Source organism: Nerophis ophidion, linkage group LG03, assembly GCF_033978795.1.
Source record: "Nerophis ophidion isolate RoL-2023_Sa linkage group LG03, RoL_Noph_v1.0, whole genome shotgun sequence".
In the NCBI taxonomy this organism is placed as follows: domain Eukaryota; kingdom Metazoa; phylum Chordata; class Actinopteri; order Syngnathiformes; family Syngnathidae; genus Nerophis; species Nerophis ophidion.
This window is the reverse complement of record NC_084613.1, coordinates 7,381,131-7,396,887: the sequence shown is the minus strand read 5'-3', so window position 1 is coordinate 7,396,887 and position 15,757 is coordinate 7,381,131. Positions and strand designations below refer to the sequence as shown.

Genomic DNA, 15,757 nt, shown 5'->3' with positions numbered 1-15,757 from the left:
AACACTGTATTTACATTATTCACATGTGAATAATGCTGTATAATAGCCTATATTATTCACATGTGAATAATGTTGTATAATAGATTGTATTTATATATATTCACATGTGAATAATATTGTTATGACAGACCGCCTTAAAAATGGAATGGTATTTTTTCTATAAAGGATAAAACCCTGAATATTGACAACACCCGTCAATATTTATATTATTCACATGTGAATAATGCTGTACAATAGACTATTTATAATGTTCACATGTGAATAATGCTAGAATAATAACACTGTATTTACATTATTCACATGTGAATAATGCTGTATAATAGCCTATATTATTCACATGTGAATAATGTTGTATAATAGATTGTATTTATATATATTCACATGTGAATAATATTGTTATGACAGACCGCCTTAAAAATGGAATGGTATTTTTTCTATAAAGGATAAAACCCTGAATATTGAGAACACCCGTCAATATTTATATCATTCACATGTGAATAATGCTGTATAATAGACTATTTATAATGTTCACATGTTAATAATGCTAGAATAATAACACTGTATTTATATTATTCACATGTGAATAATGCTGTATAATAGCCTATATTATTCACATGTGAATAATGTAGTATAATAGATTGTATTTATATATATTCACACGTGAATAATGCTGTTATGACAGACCGCCTTAAAAATGGAATGGTATTTTTTTCTATAAAGGATAAAACCCTGAATATTGAGAACACCCGTCAATATTTATATTATTCACATGTGAATAATGCTGTATAATAGCCTATATTATTCACATGTGAATAATGTTGTATAATAGATTGTATTTATATATATTCACACGTGAATAATGCTGTTATGACAGACCGCCTTAAAAATGGAATGGTATTTTTTTCTATAAAAGGATAAAACCCTGAATATTGAGAACACCCGTCAATATTTATATCATTCACATGTGAATAATGCTGTATAATAGACTATTTATAATGTTCACATGTGAATAATGCTAGAATAATAACACTGTATTTACATTATTCACATGTGAATAATGCTGTATAATAGCCTATATTATTCACATGTGAATAATGTTGTATAATAGATTGTATTTATATATATTCACATGTGAATAATGCTGTTATGACAGACCGCCTTAAAAATGGAATGGTATTTTTTCTATAAAGGATAAAACCCTGAATATTGAGAACACCCGTCAATATTTATATTATTCACATGTGAATAATGCTGTATAATAGACTATTTATAATGTTCACATGTGAATAATGCTAGAATAATAACACTGTATTTATATTATTCACATGTGAATAATGCTGTATAATAGCCTATATTATTCACATGTGAATAATGTTGTATAATAGATTGTATTTATATATATTCACATGTGAATAATATTGTTATGACAGACCGCCTTAAAAATGGAATGGTATTTTTTCTATAAAGGATAAAACCCTGAATATTGAGAACACCCGTCAATATTTATATCATTCACATGTGAATAATGCTGTACAATAGACTATTTATAATGTTCACATGTGAATAATGCTAGAATAATAACACTGTATTTACATTATTCACATGTGAATAATGCTGTATAATAGCCTATATTATTCACATGTGAATAATGTTGTATAATAGATTGTATTTATATATATTCACATGTGAATAATATTGTTATGACAGACCGCCTTAAAAATGGAATGGTATTTTTTCTATAAAGGATAAAACCCTGAATATTGACAACACCCGTCAATATTTATATTATTCACATGTGAATAATGCTGTACAATAGACTATTTATAATGTTCACATGTGAATAATGCTAGAATAATAACACTGTATTTACATTATTCACATGTGAATAATGCTGTATAATAGCCTATATTATTCACATGTGAATAATGTTGTATAATAGATTGTATTTATATATATTCACATGTGAATAATATTGTTATGACAGACCGCCTTAAAAATGGAATGGTATTTTTTCTATAAAGGATAAAACCCTGAATATTGAGAACACCCGTCAATATTTATATCATTCACATGTGAATAATGCTGTATAATAGACTATTTATAATGTTCACATGTTAATAATGCTAGAATAATAACACTGTATTTATATTATTCACATGTGAATAATGCTGTATAATAGCCTATATTATTCACATGTGAATAATGTAGTATAATAGATTGTATTTATATATATTCACACGTGAATAATGCTGTTATGACAGACCGCCTTAAAAATGGAATGGTATTTTTTTCTATAAAGGATAAAACCCTGAATATTGAGAACACCCGTCAATATTTATATTATTCACATGTGAATAATGCTGTATAATAGCCTATATTATTCACATGTGAATAATGTTGTATAATAGATTGTATTTATATATATTCACACGTGAATAATGCTGTTATGACAGACCGCCTTAAAAATGGAATGGTATTTTTTTCTATAAAAGGATAAAACCCTGAATATTGAGAACACCCGTCAATATTTATATCATTCACATGTGAATAATGCTGTATAATAGACTATTTATAATGTTCACATGTGAATAATGCTAGAATAATAACACTGTATTTACATTATTCACATGTGAATAATGCTGTATAATAGCCTATATTATTCACATGTGAATAATGTTGTATAATAGATTGTATTTATATATATTCACATGTGAATAATGCTGTTATGACAGACCGCCTTAAAAATGGAATGGTATTTTTTCTATAAAGGATAAAACCCTGAATATTGAGAACACCCGTCACACCCGCTCTCAATCCACATATTTTACAACCGAGCCAAATGCAACAAAAATGCGACAAACACAGCGAAATATGAACGTGAAGGTGTAAAAAAAACAAAAAACACCTACAATCTGATATATGTGATATATATTTATAAGCTTAAAGGGGAACATTATCACCAGACCTATGTAAGCACCTTGATGGTGCAGAAAAAAGACTATATTTTTTTAACTGATTTCCGAACTCTAAATGAGTGAATTTTGGCGAATTAAACGCCTTTCTGTTTATTGCTCTGGTGGCGATGACGTCAGAACGTGACGTCGCCGAGGTAATACTCCCGCCTTTTTCATTTTCTACACATTACACACACGGGTCTCAGCTCTGTTCTTTTCCGTTTTTTTGACTATTTTTTGGAACCTTGGAGACATCATGCCTCGTCGGTGTGTTGTCGGAGGGTGTAACAACACTAACAGGGAGGGATTCAAGTTGCACCACTGGCAAGAAATCTGCCGCCAGACCCCCATTGAATGTACCAAAGTGTCTCCACATTTTATCGGCAATGACAGACATGGCACAGAGTATGGATAACCTGCAGATGCATTTGCAACAATAAGGTCAATGAAATCACAAAGGTGAGTTTTGTTGTTGACTTATGTGCTAGTCAGACATATTTGGTTGCGGTGTGACTGCCAGCTAATCGATGCTAACATGCTACGCTAATTGATGCTAACATGCTACGCTAATTGATGTTAACATGCTATTTACCGGCGATGACAGACATGGCACAGAGATGTATGGATAACCTGCAGATGCATTTGCAATAATAAAGTCAACAAAAATCACAAAAGTGAGTTTTGTTGATGTTGACTTATGTGCTAATCAGACATATTTGGTCGCGGCGTGACTGCCAGCTAATCGATGCTAACATGCTATTTTACCGGCGGTGCTAAACCAGACATGGCACAGAGATGTATGGATAACCTGCAGATGCATTTGCAACTATATTACGTTTCCTTCCCCCCACATTTAATGCGAAACAAACACTTACCAATCGATGGATTTAAGTTGCTCTATTATCACAAAATGTGAAAGTCCTGATCGTTTGGTCCGCACATTTTACCGGCGATGCTAACGCAGCTATTCGGCCATGCTATGGCTATGAATAGCGTCAATAGCTATTCGCTCAATAGCTTCAGTTTCTTCTTCAATACTTCCATACTCCAACCATCCGTTTCAATACATGCGTAATCTGGTGAATCGCTGAAATCCGAGTTTGAATCCGAGCTAACGTCGCTATATCTTGCTGTGGTATTCCCATTGTTTGTTTACATTGGCAGCACTGTGTGACGTCACAGGGAAATGGATAGTGGTTTCGAAAATAGCGAAAATAAGGCACTTTAAGGATTTATTTGGGGATATTCCGGGACCGGTAAAATTTTGAAAAAAATTTCCAAAAATACAACAAGCCACTGGGAACTGATTTTTATTGTTTTTAACCCTTTTGGAATTGTTATAATGTTCCCCTTTAAGAACTTTCTTGTAAAAATCTCTTTCCACGTCTGTCCCGACACCCACATTTCAGACTCTCGAAACACTCCGTGGAAACACTCCCCACCCACACTGCTTGGTACCTCGTCTGACTTGCTGTGACTTACATTCGTAGTGGTTTGTGCAGCCCTTTGAGACACTAGTGATTTAGGGCTATATAAGTAAACATTGATTGATTGATTACCATAGCAACTAGTAGGGTAGTACGGTACACGGGTATTAGTATAGTAAAGCGATAGTAATGTATCATATTCGGTACCATACCGCCTATGAAAAGCACCGGTCCGCCACACCCTAAGATTTTTCGTTAAAATAAAGCCGATAATGCAATTTCTTCTGGTCTCCTTTATTTATAAAAGTATCGAAAAGTATCAAACTAATATTGGTATCCGGACAACACTAGTCACTAAAATATCATGCAAAAGCGCAGATTCCAACCATTGAAATATGTTGTATAATTCAAGACTTATTTATGGTAATTTGAAACATGAGTGCACATCATAATGGCAGCAACACTTTTCATCTTAAAGATAAAAAAAAAAAACATATTTGGGAATGTCCGGCAGGCCAGATTGAAAAGCTTAATGGGCCTTAATTTGCCCAGGTCTGTTGTCGATTTGCACACTCTTGGCATTCTCTCCATGAGCTTCAAGAGGTAGACACCTGAAATGGCTTTTACTTCACAGGTGTGCTCGAAGCTCATGGAGAGAATGCCAAGAGTGTGCAAAGTAATGAGCGCAAAGGGTGGCTATTTTGAAGAAACTAGTACATAAAACATGTTCAGTTATTTTCACTTTTTTTCGTCAAGTACATAACTCCAAACTGTTCATTCAGTTTTGATGTGACTATCTACAATGTAAATAGTCATGAAAATACACTGTATTTATATTATTCACATGTGAATAATGCTGTATAATAGACTATAATGTTCACATGTGAATAATGCAAGTATAATAACACTATGTTATTCACATGTGAATAATGCTGTATAATAGACTATTATTCACATGTGAATAATACTGTATAATAGACTATTATTCTGTGAATAATGCTGTATAATAGACTATATTATTCACATGTGAATAATGCTGTATAATAGACTATTATTCACATTTGAATAATGCTGTATAATAGACTATTATTCACATGTGAATAACGCTGTATGATAGACTATATTATTCACATGTGAATAATGCGGTATAATAGACTATATTATTCACATGTGAATAATGCGGTATAATAGACTATTTATATTATTTACATGTGAATAATGCTGTATAATACTGTATTTATATATATTCACATGTGAATAACGCTGTATAATAGACTATATTATTCACATGTGAATAATGCTGTATAATAGACTATATTATTCACATGTGAATAATGCTGTATAATAGACTATATCAGCACATGTGAATAATGCTGTATAATGACTGTATTTATATATATTCACATGTGATTAATACTGTATAATAGACTATTTATATTATTCACATGTGAGTAATGCTGTATAATAGACTATTATTCACATGTGAATAATGCTGTATAATAGACTATATTATTCACATGTGAATAATGCTGTATAATAGCCTATATTATTCACATGTGAATAATGTGTATAATAGACTATTTATATATATTCACATGTGAATAATGCTGTATAATAGACTATATTATTCACATGTGAATAATGCTGTATAATAGACTATATTATTCACATGTGAATAATGCTGTATAATAGACTATATCAGCACATGTGAATAATGCTGTATAATAGACTGTATTATTCACATGTGAATAATGCTGTATAATAGACTATTTATATTATTTACATGTGAATAATGCTGTATAATAGACTATATTATTTACATGTGAGTAATGCTGTATAATAGACTATTTATATTATTCACATGTGAATAATGCTGTATAATAGACTATATTATTCACATGTGAATAATGCTGTATAATAGACTGTATTTATATTATTCACATGTGAATAATGCTGTATAATACTGTATTTTTATTATCCACATGTGAATAATGCTGTATAATACTGTATTTTTATTATCCACATGTGAATAATGCTGTATAATAGACTATTTATATTATTCATATGTGAACAATGCTGTATAATAGACTGTATTTATATTATTCACATGTAAAAAAAAAAAAACACCTAAGTGTTTATTGTCTATTGTGAGCGAACTGATCAATAAAGTATTTTCTATTCTATTCATTGAATGAGGTGACTTTTGTCCTGTACTGTACATCTGATTACCAATAAATCTACAGATAGTCATGTTCCCAATAGGATTTCCTAAAATAGACACAGCTCATTAGCATTAAAGCTACAGTCACGTTGCCAGAGTGGCTAACACTTAAAACACACTATTGTGGGACGTCTGACACGTATTTAAAATCGATTAAAAACATTATAATACAAGAATTTTAACTCTTCTTGGCACATCAAGGACCTTAATTGTCCTTGGACTTCATTACAATTAGGCTCAAATTGAATAAAAATGAAAAGTTGGCGACTACGAATGTGTGTGGCTGCGGGTGTACCAGACAGAATCCAGCGGCGCTCAGCTTTGAGGTCGAGCACTGCCTTGCTCATCTGCGCGTTGGGGTTTCTCACCACGTGTCCTTCGTCCAGCACCACTCGCAACCACTTGATGTCATGCAGGGGACTCTTGTTCTTGCCCTGGGGGGGGAGAAAACAACAGGATGGCGAGCGTGGCACATCGCGGGACGCGGGAGAGCTGGCGTCGCGAGCCTCACCGTGAAGTCGGCGGCCAGGATATTGTAGGTGGTGAGCACCACGTCCTGAGAGGAGAGGAACTTGGTGCTCCTGTTGCGGTCCTGTCCGTGGTACATGTACACTTTCAGCCTCACGTCGGCTCGCACGTGTTCCTCAAACTGGTCCTGAAAGCACACACGGATGGATCCACGTCGTGTTTCGACAATTGTGACAACCCGACACGCCGCCGCCCGGGTGACGCTTCACCTACCACCCAGTTGCTGAGCACCGACAGTGGACACACGATCAGAGTCGCCGACACAGACTCGCTGCCGGTGTCTGTGATGAAGGAATCAGCAGCTGTTAAAAACAAACATTAAAGTTAAGTGAAGTCGTCACACACACACTAGGTGGGGGGAAATGTGTCCTCTGCATTCAACCCATCCCCTTGTTCACCCCCTGGGACAGGAGTCAGGAACCTTTTTGGCTGAGAGAGCCATGAAAGCCAAATACTTTAAAATGTATTTCCTTGAGAGCCATATCATATTTTTTTAACACTGAATACAACCAAATGTGTGCATTTTTTAAGTAAGACCAACATATTTAGAGTATAATAAGTCTCTAATTATCCATTATAGATTGAACTTTCACAGTATCATGTTAGACCCGCTCGACATCCATTGCTTTCCTCCTCTCCAAGGTTCTCATAGTCATCATTGTCACCGACGTCCCACTGGGTGTGAATTTTTCCTTGCCCTTATGTGGGCCTACCGAGGATGTCGTAGTGGTTTGTGCAGCCCTTTGAGACACTAGTGATTTAGGGCTATATAAGTAAACATTGATTGATGATTGATTGATAATTATTTTGAATCACATTGTTGTTTCTTGAACAGGTGCGGTAGAAAACGGATGGATGGATTAAAATGCACGAGAATGTTTTATATTTTGAACGTTATTTTTAAAGGGGAACATTATCACCAAACCTATGCAACACCTCCAGGCAACTTCAACACTTTACTAATACCCTCCTCCATTCACATCCCATCTCCCGGGATTTTAAACAACTCAAATGTACTTCTAATGTATATACTTGTTCTTATGCTATGTGAACTCACTATGTTCTCTGCTGGCTGTACATATCCTACTGTAAGACCTACACTGTTTCAATGTCCACATTTCTCTGTTGATGCAATTGTTGATGACTGAAGTTCTGATATCAACCAAACCTCCTCATCCCACCCCCCGGATTGTAAATAATGTAAATAATTCAATGTACATACTATGATGATTAACTTGTGTGATGACTGTATTATGTTGATAGTATATATTTGTACCATGAATTGATTAACGTGGAACCCGACTTAAACAAGTTGAAAAACTTATTGGGGTGTTACCATTTAGTGGTCAATTGTACGGAATATGTACTGTACTGTGCAATCTACTACTAAAAAAAAAAAAAAAGTATCAAGCGTCAATATATACCTTGATGTTGCAGAAAAAAGACCATGTATGTTTTTAACCGATTTCCGAACTCTAAATGGGTGAATTTTGGCAAATTAAACGCCTGTCTGTTTATCGGTCTTGACGATGACGTCACCCGCCATATTCATTTTCACATTACAAAACACCGGGTCTCAGCTCTGTTATTTTCCGTTTTTTCGACTATTTTTTGGAACCTTGGAGACATCATGCCTCGTCGGTGTGTTGTCGGAGGGTGTAACAACACTAACAGGGAGGGATTCAAGTTGCACCACTGGCAAGAAATCTGCCGCCAGACCCCCATTGAATGTACCAGAGTGTCTTCACATTTGACCGGCGATGCTAAGACAGACATGGCACAGAGATGTATGGATAACCTGCAGATGCATTTGCAACGATTAAGTCAACGAAATCACGAAGGTGAGTTTTGTTGATGTTGTTGACTTATGTGCTAATCAGACATATTTGGTCACGGCATGGCTGCCAGCTAATCGATGCTAACATGCTACACTAATCGATGCTAACATGCTATTTACGCTATCTGTATGTACATTTGAAACTAGATACCCACATTTAATGCAAAACAAACACTTACCAATCGACGGATTTAAGTTGCTCCAGTGTCACAAGATGCGAAAGTCCTGATCGTTTGGTCCGCACATTTTACCGGCGATGCTAATAAGGCAGCCATGCTATGGGCCACTTTATTAGGTACACCCACGCTATGGCCGAATAGCGTCAATAGCTTTCAGTTTCTTCTTCAATTTCGTTTTTGCTATCTGCCTCCATACTCCGACCATCCGTTTCAATAAATGCGTAATCTGTTGAATCGCTTAAGCCGCTGAAATCCGAGTCTGAATCCGAGCTACTGTCGCTATATCTTGCTGTGGTAACCGCCATGTTGTTTGTATTGGCAGCCCTGTATGACGTCACAGGGAAATGGATAGTGGTTACGAAGATAGCGAAAATAAGGCACTTTAAAGCTTTATTTAGGGATTTTCCGGGACCGGTAAAATTTTGAAATAAAATCTTCAAAAAATACAACAAACCACTGGGAACTGATTTTTATTGTTTTTAACCCATTTGAAATTGTGATAATGTTCCCCTTTAACACTGTGATTACCAGCGGAATTATTCATTACTTATCGTGTTAAGCAATGTCAGCTAAGATCTATCTGAGAGCCAGATGCAGTCATCAAAAGAGCCACATCTGGGTCTAGAGCCATAGGTTCCCTACCCCTGCCCTGGGAGGTGAGAGGAGCAGTGAGCAGCAGCGGTGGCCGCGAAAATCTACCGGGACAACCATTCTCCCGAATTTCTCCCGATTTCCACTCGGACAACAATATCTGCGGCGTGCTTTAAAGGTACTGCTTTTAGGGTCCTCTACAACCTGTTGTCATGTCCGCTTTTCCGCCATACAATCAGTCACATAATATATGCGGATTCTACACACACATACACACACACACACACACACACAAGTGAATGCAAAGCATACTTGGTCAACAGTCATACAGGTCACACTGAGGGTAGCCTTATAAACAACTTTAACACTGTTACAAATATGCACCAGACTGTGAACCCACACCAAACAAGAGTGACAAACACATTTTGGGAGAACATCCGCACTGTAACACAACATCAACACAACAGAACAAATACCCAGAACCCTTGCAGCACTAACTCTCCCGGGATACTACAATATACACACCCCGCTACCAACAAACCTCGATTTTGCATGTCGCTATAAAGTTCTAGAAGCCTTGCTTGTTCAATATTCAATGCAAAACTTGTTTGGGTCCCTATTAAAAGGTTAAGTTGTTCAACCATGTTGTTTACCATGAATTGATTAACGTGGACCCGGACTTAAGTTGAAAAACTTATTGGGGTGTTACCATTTAGTGGTCAATTGTACGGAATATGTACTGTACTGTGCAATCTACTAATAAAAGTATCAATCAAAATCAATCAATCAACTTTGGCCCGCGGCTTTGTTCAGTTTAGAATTTTGGCCCACTCTGTATTTGAGTTTGACACCCCTGCTCTACAGGAAACAAGAATGGGAAAGAAATCCACTTTCAAAGCTTTAAGAATTAGTTTCCTCAGTTCCCAAACGTTTATTGAGAGTTGTTAAAAGAAACTGTGATGTAACACAGTGGTGAACATGCCCTTTCCCAACTACTTTGGCATGTGTTGCAGCCATGAAATTCTAAGTTTATTATTATATGCAAAAAATTTTAAGTTTATGAGTTTGAACATCAAATATCTTGTCTTTGTAGTGCATTCAACTGAATATAGGTTGAAAATTATTCGCAAATCATTGTATTCTGTTTATATTTACATCAAACACATTTCCCAACTCAAATAGAAACAGGATTTGTATAATATATATTATTTACACAATAAAAGCCCTTCCCTAGTGGCTGATTGCACTTGCACATATTTGGTGTGTGGAGGAGGAACTACCCACCCTGACTGGCACCGGCCTTCTTCTTTTTCTTCTTCTTGCTGGACAGAGAGGCAGATGACAGATCTCCGCACAAAGCCGAGGCAAAGTCCGCATCCTCCAGCAGCAGCGGGGCCTCTGCATGGTCAAAAGAGATGTTCAGAGGGTCTGAAGGTTCATACAAGACTCAAATAAATAAAGAATCTCTTTACCCAGCTTTCGCTTGCCGGTTTTGGTGCTTCTCTTGCCTGCAATAGCCGAGTGGACACGGACATTCACTTAGAGACACATCCATGGAGGAAAAAGGCACTTTATGCTCTTACCTTTCTCTGACACCTTGGTTGTGTCCATTACAGTGGACATTGGGACACACAGCTCCTCCATCTGGGCCCTGGCACACAGCATTGAGTCATACCCACATTGAAAGAGCCAGGTTGCGGAATTCAAGCCACCGGTGACATTTTCATACATATAAACATGACAATATGCAATATAGGAGGTAGTTATTTACTCAATGGCAGAGAGTACCAGGAGGCTATGAAGAAATGAGTCATGTCAAACCATTCATGTTATTGTGTGAATGCTCCGAAGTATTCACACATGTGGTTTTCTATTTTTATTCGCTCTACCTTGCACATTTTTCATCCGATTCAAAGCCTTCTAACTTCAAACTATTCACCCTATTCGGGAATCGCAGGCTTCCAGTGCCAAATTCCAAAAATTCCCAGATTTCCTGGTTTTCCGGGACATTTTTCCCATTTAAAATGAATTGGTCATTTTGCAAACTTTCACCATTTCCAAATTTTTCAACACATTTCACTATCGTGCATATTCAAACTTTTTCCACGTTCAAAAAAAATTCTAGAATAATTTGTTTTCCAAAGCCCTATTTCAACCCTTTTTTTTCTGGCGACTACTCCTTCCACATTTTTAGACGCATTTCAACGTCAAATCATTCCTCTTAATCAGGACAAAAAAAACAAAATGGTTTTTTGAACTGGAAAAACTTGCGGTTTTCCCAAAATTCAACATTTCTAAACCGATTTTAAATATTTCGACAAGTTTTTTTTTTTTCCATTTTCCCAAAATTTCCAGATTTCCTGGTTTTCCGGGACATTTTTCCCCATTTAAAATGAATTGGTCATTTTGCAAACTTTCACCATTTCCAAATTTTTCAACCTGTTCCACCTTCATCACATTTCACAATTGTGGATATTCAAACTTTTTCCAAGTTCAAAAAAATTCCAGATTAATTTGTTTTCCAAAGCCCTATTTCAACCCTTTTTTTTCTGGCGACTACTCCTTCCACATTTTTCAACACATTTCAACGTCAAATCATTCCTCTTAATCAGGACAAAAAAAAAACAAAGTGGTTTTTTGAACTGGAAGAACTTGCGGTTTTCCCAAAATTCAACATTTCTAAACCGATTTGAAATATTTCGACAAGTTGTTTTTTTTCCATTTTCCAAAAATTTCCAGATTTCCTGGTTTTCCGGGACATTTTTCCCCATTTAAAATGAATTGGCCATTTTGCAAACTTTCACCATTTCCAAATTTTTCAACCCATTCCACCATCCTGGAAATTCAAACTTTTTCCAAGTTCAAAAAAATTCCAGGATTTTCCAGAATAATTTGTTTTCCTAAACCCTATTTCAACCCTTTTTTTCTGGCGACTACTCCTTCCACATTTTTCAACACATTTCAACGTCAAATCATTCCTCTTAATCAGGACCAAAAAAAACAAAATGGTTTTTTGAACTGGAAAAACTTGCGGTTTTCCCAAAATTCAACATTTCTAAACCGATTTGAAATATTTCGACAAGTAGTTTTTTTTCCATTTTCCAAAAATTCCCAGATTTCCTGGTTTTCTGGGACATTTTTCCCATTTAAAATGAATTGGTCATTTTGCAAACTTTCACCATTTCCAAATTTTTCAACCTATTCAACCCATTCCACCATCCTGGAAATTCAAACTTTTTCCAAGTTCAAAAAAATTCCAGGATTTTCCAGAATAATTTGTTTTCCTAAGCCCTATTTCAACCCTTTTTTTCTGGCGACTACTCCTTCCACATTTTCCAACACATTTCAACGTCAAATCATTCCTCTTAATCAGGACAAAAAAAACAAAGTGGTTTTTTGAACTGGAAAAACTTGCGGTTTTCCCAAAATTCAACATTTCTAAACCGATTTGAAATATTTCGCCAAGTTTTTTTTTTTCCATTTTCCAAAAATTTCCAGATTTCCTGGTTTTCTGGGACATTTTTCCCATTTAAAATGAATTGGTCGTTTTGCAAACTTTCCCCATTTCCAAATTTTTCAACCTATTCAACCCATTCCACCATCCTGGAAATTCAAACTTTTTCCAAGTTCAAAAAAATTCCAGGATTTTCCAGAATAATTTGTTTTCCAAAGCCCTACCCTTTTTTTCTGGCGACTACTCCTTACACATTTTTCAACACATTTCAACGTCAAATCATTCCTCTTAATCAGGACAAAAAAAACAAGTGGTTTTTTGAACTGGAAAAACATTTCTAAACCGATTTGAAATACTTCGACAAGTTGTTTTTTTTCCATTTTCCAAAAATTTCCCGCTGTTCCCAAAATTCCCTGCTATCACATGTTGATAAAAATATTTTCTATTTTTATCTGCTCCACATTTTTCATCCGATTCAAAGCCTTCTAACTTCAAACTATTCAGCCTATTCGGGAATCGCAAACTTCGATTGCAAAAATCCAAAAATTCCCAGATTTCCCGGGACATTTTTCCCTTTTAAAATGAATTGGCCATTTTGCAAACTTTCACCATTTCCAAATTTTTCAACCTATTCCACCTTCAACACATTTCACTATCCTGGATATTCAAACTTTTTCCAAGTTCAAAAAAATTCCAGGATTTTCCAGAATAATTTGTTTCCCTAAACCCTATTTCAACCCTTTTTTTCTGGCGACTACTCCTTCCACATTTTTCAACGCATTTCAATGTCAAATCATTCCTCTTCAGGACAAAAAAAACTTTGTTTTTTTGAACTGGAAAAACTTCCAGTAATCCCATAATACAATTTCGGGAATCGCAGGCTTCCATTGGCAAATTCCAAAAAATCCCAGATTTCCGGGACATTTTTCCCATTTAAAATGAATCGGCCATTTTGCAAACTTTCACCATTTCCAAATTTTTCAACCCATTCCACCATCCTGGAAATTCAAACTTTTTCCAAGTTCAAAAAAATTCCAGGATTTTCCAGAATAATTTGTTTTCCTAAGCCCTATTTCAACCCTTTTTTTCTGGCGACTACTCCCACATTTTTCAACACATTTCAACGTCAAATCATTCCTCTTAATCAGGACAAAAAAACAAAGTGGTTTTTTGAACTGGAAAAACTTGCGGTTTTCCCAAAATTCAACATTTCTAAACCGATTTGAAATACTTCGACAAGTTGTTTTTTTTCCATTTTCCAAAAATTTCCCGCTGTTCCCACAATTCCCTGCTATCACATGTTGATAAAAATATTTTCTATTTTTATCTGCTCTACCTTCCACATTTTTCATCCGATTCAAAGCCTTCTAACTTCAAACTATTCACTCTATTCGGGAATCGCAGGCTTCCATTGCCAAATTCCAAAAATTCCCAGATTTCCTGGTTTTCCGGGACATTTTTCCCATTTAAAATGAATTGGCCATTTTGCAAACTTTCACCATTTCCAAATTTTTCAACCTATTCAACCTATTCCACCTTCAACACATTTCACTATCCTGGAAATTCAAACTTTTTACAAGTTCAAAAAAATTCCAGGATTTTCCAGAATAATTTGTTTCCCTAAGCCCTATTTCAACCCTTTTTTTCTGGCGACTACTCCTTACACATTTTTCAACGCATTTCAACGTCAAATCATTCCTCTTCAGGACAAAAAAAACTTTGTTTTTTTGAACTGGAAAAACTTCCAGTAATCCCATAATACAATTTCGGGAATCGCAGGCTTCCATTGGCAAATTCCAAAAATTCACAGATTTCCGGGACATTTTTCCCATTTAAAATGAATTGGCCATTTTGCAAACTTTCACCATTTCCAAATTTTTCAACCCATTCCACCATCCTGGAAATTCAAACTTTTTCCAAGTTCAAAAAAATTCCAGGATTTTCCAGAATAATTTGTTTTCCTAAGCCCTATTTCAACCCTTTTTTTCTGGCGACTACTCCTTCCACATTTTTAGACGCATTTCAACGTCAAATCATTCCTCTTAATCAGGACAAAAAAAACAAAGTGGTTTTTTGAACTGGAAAAACTTGCGGTTTTCCCAAAATTCAACATTTTTAAACCGATTTGAAATACTGACAAGTTGTTTTTTTTCCATTTTCCAAAAATTTCCCGCTGTTCCCCAAATTCCCTGCTATCACATGTTGATAAAAATATTTTCTATTTTTATCTGCTCTACCTTCCACATTTTTCATCCGATTCAAAGCCTTCTAACTTCAGACTATTCACCCTATTCGGGAATCGCAGGCTTCCATTGCAAAATTCCAAAAATTCCCAGATTTCCTGGTTTTCCGGGACATTTTTCCCATTTAAAATGAATCGGCCATTTTGCAAACTTTCACCATTTCCAAATTTTTCAACCTATTCCACCTTCAACACATTTCACTATCATGGATATTCAAACTTTTTCCAAGTTCAAAAAAATTCCAGAATAATTTGTGTTCCAAAGCCCTTTTTCAACCCTTTTTTTCTGGCGACTACTCCTTACACATTTTTAGACGCATTTCA

General features: G+C 35.5%; 1 protein-coding gene across 2 annotated transcripts in view; it reads right to left on the bottom strand.

Annotated features, from left to right (window-relative positions):
- hltf (helicase-like transcription factor) overlaps nucleotides 1–15,757 on the bottom strand; it is a 92,245-nt gene that overhangs the window by 40,397 nt on the left and 36,091 nt on the right. For both annotated transcript variants that reach the window (XM_061894136.1, XM_061894137.1), the window contains exons 10-15: nucleotides 11,321–11,388; nucleotides 11,210–11,245; nucleotides 11,022–11,135; nucleotides 7,344–7,432; nucleotides 7,114–7,257; nucleotides 6,898–7,036 (exon numbers count right to left, since the gene is read on the bottom strand). In XM_061894136.1, coding sequence (XP_061750120.1) covers nucleotides 6,898–7,036; nucleotides 7,114–7,257; nucleotides 7,344–7,432; nucleotides 11,022–11,135; nucleotides 11,210–11,245; nucleotides 11,321–11,388 — 590 coding nt within the window. The remainder of the gene's footprint in view (nucleotides 1–6,897; nucleotides 7,037–7,113; nucleotides 7,258–7,343; nucleotides 7,433–11,021; nucleotides 11,136–11,209; nucleotides 11,246–11,320; nucleotides 11,389–15,757) is intronic.